The 8,389-nt window shown below is 36.0% G+C and overlaps 1 protein-coding gene across 8 annotated transcripts; it reads left to right on the top strand.

The window, feature by feature from the left end:
- Positions 1-19: 19 nt before the first annotated feature.
- On the top strand, positions 20-8,342 carry LOC122534487. 8 transcript variants are annotated; one of them, XM_043665158.1, is made up of 17 exons: positions 20-436; positions 1,216-1,381; positions 3,044-3,187; positions 3,378-3,404; positions 3,599-3,795; positions 3,872-4,013; positions 4,147-4,243; positions 4,307-4,501; positions 4,661-4,813; positions 4,908-5,184; positions 5,251-5,523; positions 5,604-5,811; positions 5,896-6,080; positions 6,169-6,461; positions 6,697-6,972; positions 7,363-7,545; positions 7,638-8,342. In XM_043665158.1, exons 3-17 carry the CDS (start codon positions 3,057-3,059, stop codon positions 7,794-7,796), a joined length of 2,796 nt encoding a protein of 931 aa, XP_043521093.1. In that variant the 5' UTR covers positions 20-436; positions 1,216-1,381; positions 3,044-3,056; the 3' UTR covers positions 7,797-8,342. The 8 variants fall into 8 exon arrangements, with proteins under 8 accessions (XP_043521093.1, XP_043521094.1, XP_043521095.1 ...); XM_043665159.1 differs by lacking the exon at positions 20-436 and adding an exon at positions 473-1,031 and having other exon boundaries at positions 1,349-1,381; XM_043665155.1 differs by lacking the exon at positions 20-436 and adding an exon at positions 474-1,031.
- The last annotated feature ends 47 nt before the right edge of the window (positions 8,343-8,389 follow it).

Genomic DNA, 8,389 nt, shown 5'->3' with positions numbered 1-8,389 from the left:
TATAAAACTATAGATACGATACAAACACAGAAGGACAAAAAATATAAACCAGACGTTTAATTTCAATGCTTTCTCACATTTCTCATGTCAGCCTCTTACCATTTCCATGTCGCATGCGACATTATCGATTCGACGTAGAATAAAAGCGCAACGCCAACAACATGGCGGAATTGAAATCTCGTTCTCGAATCGGATGTGATTGAAAGCGACGCTAGGACGATAAAGGGGGACTCGAGCATTCAAAAATGTGTAGCAAAAAAACAAGTTTTGCACGTCGTTCGTATACGTGCACGCGTATGCTAATTTCGGCTAATTCCAAATGTAAGATTATTGTTGCTTCATCTGCGACAAGTTCACGTGTAACGAGTAAGGGCTTGAAGCTACATTGTCTCGATCGTGATGTGACAATCCGCTTGAACGAATCCGCGTTACTGAAGTAAGTTTGTTGTAAAAAAAAAATTCTATATAGGGTTTGGCAAGGCGCCGGCGCCGCTCTATAAATAGTGCGTGCAACGCCAACCGCCGGTTGCGGCTCGTGAACAAAGTAAAAGGACCAGCCAGCCATCGTTCGTGTACGACGAGATAGTATTGTAGCTAACGGCGGGTCATTCCAGCGTTTCGTGCCATTTACCCGCGAAAATAGACCCGTTAGTTCGGAGTAATCGTACACCAATCAATTCGGCAAGTTTGCGCGTTAAACTCGTTAAGGGCGAACTGTCTCCGCACGGTGTCGCAGAGCTGTTAAAAAAAATTATTGCTAAAAGAGTCACGTTCAGTCGAGTTCAACTGTGTGCAGAGATTTTTTTCTTTTTTATTTTAAACTCCCTTTCTCTCTCTCTCTCTCTCTCTCTCTCTCTCTCTCTCTCTCTCTCTTTCTTTCTCTCTCTTTCCCTCTCTAGAGACGCTAAAATTACACGAGCATTAACACCGGACGATGAGCACCGTGCACGTCGACGCGATGGCACGCGTTACGACGTGATATTATTTGCGATCGCGTCAGCTGATCGACAACCTATCGAGGCAGATCATAGGTGATTATATAAATTCTGGTTTTTGACAGTCTCGCGAAACGTTTTCGATGGGCATTTACCTCTGCCGTGACACGGTACTTGCGAGTTGACCGGCTTAGTCGCCTGCTTGCCTGCGAGGAGAGCCTAATTACGCTACTCTCGTAATCGGTGAAAGATCACTAACCGTACCAACCCTTTCTGCCAGGCGCACGAGCACGTTTCAAATCCATATGGGGACCTTGACGGGAATTTGCTCGTCTGTTTGTTGGACAGAACTGACTCGCGAGAACGCTTAACAAAAATCGTCGGTCGAGTGTTTAATTCTTTAATGTTTACAGTTTGAAATGAACCGGAAGAGGCACCAAAAAAAGGTAATTTGTTCAATGTCTGTATGCGCATATGTATATATATACATTAACATTGATATTGTGATTTTCGTTCAGATGAATGTGTCTGGTTTATTTAATTAATCGTAATATTTCGCTGCCACGGACGAGATGAAACATCACGCTTCACAATGTATAGTAGCTTATGAGGAGATTCATGTATACGTATACAGAGTGTTTCAGAACGCGTGGTTCAACCACGAGGTGATTTTACGTGGAAGAATGAGTCGAAAAGAACAAATAAAATTTGTTCGTTAATGCCTTCGTTTAAACATATTCAAAGCTCATTTTCTTGAAAATGACGCTTTAAAATTTTATTTTTCACTTATTTTTACGCACACAGTATCCTCGTGTTAATTATTTGCCTCTGTATCGATACAGGATCAATAGTCAAATTTGACTTTCTCTTTATTCTCTTATTTCGACTCATCCTTTCGTTCGTGCCATCTGTCTTGAAACATCCTATGTATGTTTCGCGTAACAATATCTTAATTCACGAAGTAACGATAAACTCCATTCTACAGGGTGGCCCAAAAATCACTTCCTACCAAAATAAATTCGTAACTTTAAATTTAATTTAAGATAAAATTAGCTTTTTCTTATATTTTGATGTTTTATTAAAAAAAAAAAAAAAAAAAAAGTGGGAAGAAACTTTTGGTCTACCTTGTACAATTGAATTTCACTTGTCGAACGCTTTAGGTAAGACATCCTGCTCTGGTTTTAAGCTACTGTCTTCACGGAGCACAAGCATATAAAGCATATAAACCAAGATGTTCCCTCTGTGATCGTGAAAGAGTCAATACTTATCCGCGAATTTTGAAACAGACCGAAAGTAATCTCGAAAATTTCTGTTTTTCAAAATACATGCTAAAGATTAATTAGAGATTCCGCTTTGCAAGGAGTACAACGAATATTATTTTGTAAACAAGGGACCAAGGATATCGAGTTACATCTTGCCTCATCTCACAACCATGGAATATTCGTTTGCACGCGACAATTCGAGCATAAACGTACGTATGCGTTACCAGCGATTCGGTAGACGTATCGCGCCTGTTTTAAACTTGCACTACTTGCTGCCGTTCCATGCGCTCGCAAGTAATGCACGTAGCAACGTGTGTTGAAGTAACACACTTTTAAAGTAATAATAATAATTAATTCGAGAGATTGATGCTGTGGGACTCGATTGAACTTAGAGTACTTGAAAATGTTGTAGAAAATACAATAATATATAATATATAAAATATAATAATATATAATAATATAATATATAATATTATATGTTATTATATATTATATATATAATATATAATATTATTATATGTTATTATATATTATATATATAATATATAATAATATATAATATATAAAATATAATGTTACATGATATTCGTGAGCGGATCAGTAGTAAAAATTTGATTTAATTGTGCAATTGCATAACTTGAAAAAAAAAGTATTACAAGCGCAAAATTCAACAGGAAAAGAAAAATACTATCTAAATAAAATATATAATAGATATATGAAATATATATATAAAATATATATATAGATATATAAAATATATATAGATAAGGAGAATACTGATTGCCAATTATTTTCATTTGCATACGATGTATAGTACGACCGGATATCGTGATGTTTGATGTTTAGATCGGCGATTAGAATGGCTTTAGTAATGTTACCCTGTGACTTACCATGGTGGCCAGCCGTGGTGAAGCAACTGGACCGAGCGGCTGCTGCCAGGAACTCGGAGGACCTTGCGGAAGCGATGCAAAGGCTACACGACATGTGCAAGTAAGCATTGTAGCTAAAGCTATTTAATCGAGTTTCACGCACACACACATACACGAGCGTCGATTAACCGGCAACGCGAACACATGTATCTATACAATATATCTATATATTTCGAATTGATTTCATTATTATTTTATCTCGCGGAGAGATATTAACGGACTCGATTTTTTTGCTACATGCTGTTATAAAGATACGAGGAACAGTGCATATTGAAAAGGTATCTGATCAAAAGTATTTCTAAATATCCATAAAAGATGTACCCAAGTTGCTCTTAAGTACAACGCCTTATCTGTACAAAATATACACCCAATGTCTTAAATGTTCTCTGTACTGTAATTGTCCACTATATAAGTGTTTCTGCAAGCACGTTGACGAGCCGCAACTAGCTTGGTTATGTTTTTATTTTTACAGCATAAGTCTCGATCCTGAGGAGGACGTGCAGGACCCCGAGTTATTTTCCGGATTGGCAACGTTTCTCGACAACGACCTCGACACCACTGAACGGGATCAAATCTTTGTAAATACGATACCGCGAATGGTAGAAAGAGCAAAAGCGTTAAGATCTTGTAAACCTCCGCAGGGTTTGCACTTTAGCCTTCAGCAGCAAGGTAACTCGAGATTAATTCAGAAACGATTCGGGGTACAAGATAAGGAAAACGAGATGTTATTTTGTTCATGTTTCAGGGGATTGCGTCGAGTACAGTTACGCCTTCATCTCGTCTCTAATCGCGAACGCGTTCTTCTCCACGTATCCAAAAAGAACCGCGAAGACGCATCCGACTCTGCGGGACTTCAATTTCACAAATTTCTTCAAGCATCTTCATCAGTAAGAACTGAGTTATTACATGAAGCATCAAGTAAACAAGTTTTGGCGTTTAAGACGCTTTTAGAAAATAAAAGGTCAATGCGAAGTGTGTAACTGTGATTCTTCTATTTTTTTATTTTTTTTATTTTTTTAGCAATGGACAAAAGGCAAAACTGAGAAGTATATTTCGCTATTATGACTACCTCGACAACGATAACGCGCTGGATGGGAAATTAATAATTTCCAGACAGGTACTGTACTCGATGCTGTGTTGTCTTGTGAATACGTCGTGACGTGGGAATGAAATTTTACAGGTAATGGTATCGAAACAGTGGTTAACCATCGAGGACTGGCTAGAGAGCAATGTTCCTTTATGCCCACTGATGATACGTCACGAAGGTCGTTTAGACAGAGTGGAACCGGAAGCTAAAGTACTGCGAGTTTGCTTTGCGAGTGCGAAATTTGGTGGCGGTGTACTTGATGGTGATGTTACGCAAGAAACTGTGCATGTAAATAACTAAAGGCGTGAAAAAGATAATTTCGATCTGGATTAATCGTAGCTTTCTAAAAGAGAAAGCAAAGAGAAAAAAAAAGACAGAGACCGAGAAAAGTAAACAATTGTTTTTGAATTAAAATACAATAATTATAGTTTTTCATTTAATTCTCAGATAGCAACGCATCCCGAGATGCTCGTGGCGATATTGTCTGTCGAGGCTTTGGAAGACAACGAAGTTTTAATAGTCGAAGGAGTTAGGCATATATCTAGAATAAATGATCCTCGGAACAGAGCTATATTCGAACCTCTGCCAAAACCAAATATCGTTAGTATCCTATTGTTGTTTTTCTGAATTTTTTTTTTACTCTGATCCACATTTACGTCTTTATGTTCGCTATCTCTGTCATTTTTGCACACAGGTAACGGTATGCTGCATTGATCCTGAGGACTATTCGCGACTACCTTTATCGCAATTCGAAGAAGATAACATATTGCGAGAAATGAATAAATCTCTGCTTGGATTTCGACAAAGACACGTTCCAAGCAGCCCTACTGATCCTGTAAAGTCAGAATCAGACGTAGATGTTACAGTTGGATCTCGGAGATTGTCACCGATCGGAGAAAGTTTCAGTAGCACTCCTCCAGAGACAGAAGGGGATGATAAAATGCTATCAACGAATAACGATACCAAAGAAGGTACATCAATGAAACTGTTATCAATTGATGATCGCGCATTATTACGATTCAATTATCTGTTTTTAGCAAAGTCTGTGTCACATGAACAGAAATATGATATTCTATCAGAAGTTCGTAGCAAACCAAATGGAAAATCCGCAAGGCCACCTAGCCCTCATAAAGTGTATAGCGATGCTAGTTATACAAACAAAAGAAACCGGTTTATCGTTCTTGGATCCAGCGGAGAGGTTTTGCCAGTTACGCGAAAGTCACTTGGTCAAATGTCAGTTTATAGTAGTTGTAATAGTCAAAGTACAGACAGTTTTCACAGTGCAAAAGATACTATAGATGAAGATTTGGGTATATATGTAATATTTTCAACCAATCTTCCATGTTCCAAAATACGAAGTCTATATGTTATTTTTTATCGCAATGTACAGAGGAGGAAGAACAGAAATTGAGTAAACGCTACAGCGGTCAATTGGACACCCCGGAGCGAAGAGGAACGTTTGCTCAACGTTTGAGAGATGCATTAAAACGGGAAACTACAGCTACTGGAGCTGCCTCGTTAAATACTTCATTTGGAGAGAGCAGTTACGCAGTAGGAATAAGCGTGTCTGGAAGTCATGTTTGCGATCAAGACATCAAGTAAGAAAATTTATTTAATCGTACTGTTTTACTTCTGTATCTATAAATTTACTGTAACTATATAAAATCGTAATATGCATATAGAGTAAAGAGAGGAGGTTCAAGGGGTTTTGTTTTACGAGACGAGACTGTGGATGAAGACTTTCTGAAGGAATCTTTGGAAGCTGAACAAAAATGGCTAGGTAGATTTCGGCAGAATCAACCTATGCTACAAAGAAGAGACACAAGTGCTAGTAGTAGATACAGTTTCAGCACTGAATACAATTCTGGCAAGTATCGCACTGAACGCACATAAATAATATACTTTCGTCAGTTTTTAAGACTAAAGAGAACTGACTTGTTTTATCTTATATCAAGAGTTTTGTTCGGAACTCGAAGAAGTTTACGAACAACTGGCGAAATGGTTAGAAGATCCTATAACATCAGACGAGTCTCGTGAATTAGATGCGAGAGATAGAGCAGTAGTTCGATTCGCAGGCTCGTTGTTAAAAAGAGCTCTCAGTGAGTCGTTTGCCGGTGTTCCAGTTCAAGAGGGTGAACCACAACCTTTCATTGATTCTGCAGACGTAAATCAGAGCCATAAATTAGCTTTGGCTGTGAGAAGTTTGAGTTTAGAACTAGCCCGTCAGAAAAATAGGAGGCAACAATCAGTAAGAAACAAGATGCTTTCCCTCTCTTCAGTCAAAATTACTTGATCTTTGAACGAAACAATAATATTACAAATGTACATCTATTATGATGGATTGATAACGATCCTATAAATTATACATTTTTTTATTTTAAATTATTATATTGACGAAGAATGAGAGACAAACTGAAGGCTAATGCTATGTTAAATAATTTTTTATACATAGCCAAATTTCATCAGTTTATTACGCTGTACAGGTGTCTGTGTCTGAAGACGTAGAACATTATGAAGATGCTTTAAGTAATCATACTATGTTGAAAGAAGTAAAGGATATTCAACGTAAAAAGCTTAGGACGGTAACGTTTACATCTGAAGTTTTTCAAACGTTGGTTGATGACGAAACTACCGTGTATCTGTCTAATCCTAGTTCTTTAAGTACATCTGGATCCGTGAAAGAGATAAACGCAACACAATCTTTCAATATCAGAAATGACAAAATTGCTCAACAATTCGAATCGAATATAACATTTAACGTGAGCAAATTTATGTTACAGATGTATTAATATAAACATAATGCATGTAATGACCAATTAATAATTGTTTACTATGATAACGATAAATACCTTTGTTAAACTTAATTGTATATTGCATGATGAAATATGCGAGTATATACTTCTTTCTTTAGCTTAAAATATTTATTGACTGTATTCCCAATAACTAATGATTTGTCTCTCATTCTATCTGATAACATTCTATCTGCAATGTCTCGTATATTAATATAATATAACTTTCATGATAATATCAAACATGACATAACTTGTTATGCATTTTATAATCGTCCAAGATTTAATAATTTTGTGTGGGTTTTACATCAGTTTGAAAATGACAATTATAATTTTCAATTGATTAACACAATTTTTTAGATACCAAGAGACGGTAGTCCACAAACAGGTGGATTATTACCTGTTGCTACAGGCAACTGGGGATGTGGATCCCGTTTAAAGGGAGATCCACAATTGAAACTCGTTATTCAATGGCTTGCTGCTTCTTTGGCAGGAGTTCCAAAATTAATTTACTATACTATGGGAAATCCCAGTTTGTCTAAGGTAATAAATACAACGCTAACCATATATGTAACAAATTCTTTCAAATATGAAATTATATTCTTTTCATTATTACATTCAATTTGACATTTTAGTTAGATACTGTGAGTAGAGTTCTCATGGATAGACACTGGTCAGTCGGCGATTTAGCCGCAGCAACATTGAGATTTGCGTTACATATTATCGAAGAAAAAGCAGAAGGAAGAAATACTCTTTTTGAGGAAATAATTGGTATGGACAAACCGAGTCCTTAGCCCGATTCAATGCTGTCTGTTTTGGTAGACATACTTGCTACCATGATCGAAGACAGCTTATTAAATACTTAAAGATAATATCAAAACAGTACAAGAACCGATTGCAATTTGTGAAAGTAAAACGTATTTCAGAAATTATTTGCGAGCAGCCTCGCGTTTAAAACAGATTTTAATATTTTTAATATTTATATGAATCTCCGAAAGAAATATGAATTTTCGTGATTTAAATGTTTCATATCAATAAAATATCAAACAAATTCGCACAATTTAATGTACAAAAATAGCAGTTGTAAATTCTTTACTTTTTAGAAAATATGATATATATATTGTACAGATAATTAAACATCATAAGTAACTAATACAGTTATTTGATGAAGTCATGGACAAAAATCCTAATTCAATAGAATTCTAGTCATATGGAGAAAAGTCAATTCTGTTTTATGTTAATATAAAATCTGTAACTTAATACAGTTACCTGCAATAATTAACGAGGCACAATTTATTATGCTATATATTTTGTACAGTACAATATTTATAAGCCGTTATATATATATATATATATATATATATATATATATATATATATATATATA

This window comes from Frieseomelitta varia, unplaced genomic scaffold, assembly GCF_011392965.1.
Source record: "Frieseomelitta varia isolate USP_RPSP 00005682 unplaced genomic scaffold, Fvar_1.2 scaffold_600, whole genome shotgun sequence".
Classification (NCBI taxonomy): domain Eukaryota; kingdom Metazoa; phylum Arthropoda; class Insecta; order Hymenoptera; family Apidae; genus Frieseomelitta; species Frieseomelitta varia.
The sequence above is the reverse complement of the archived record's forward strand: the minus strand, read 5'-3'. Positions and strand labels throughout refer to the sequence as shown.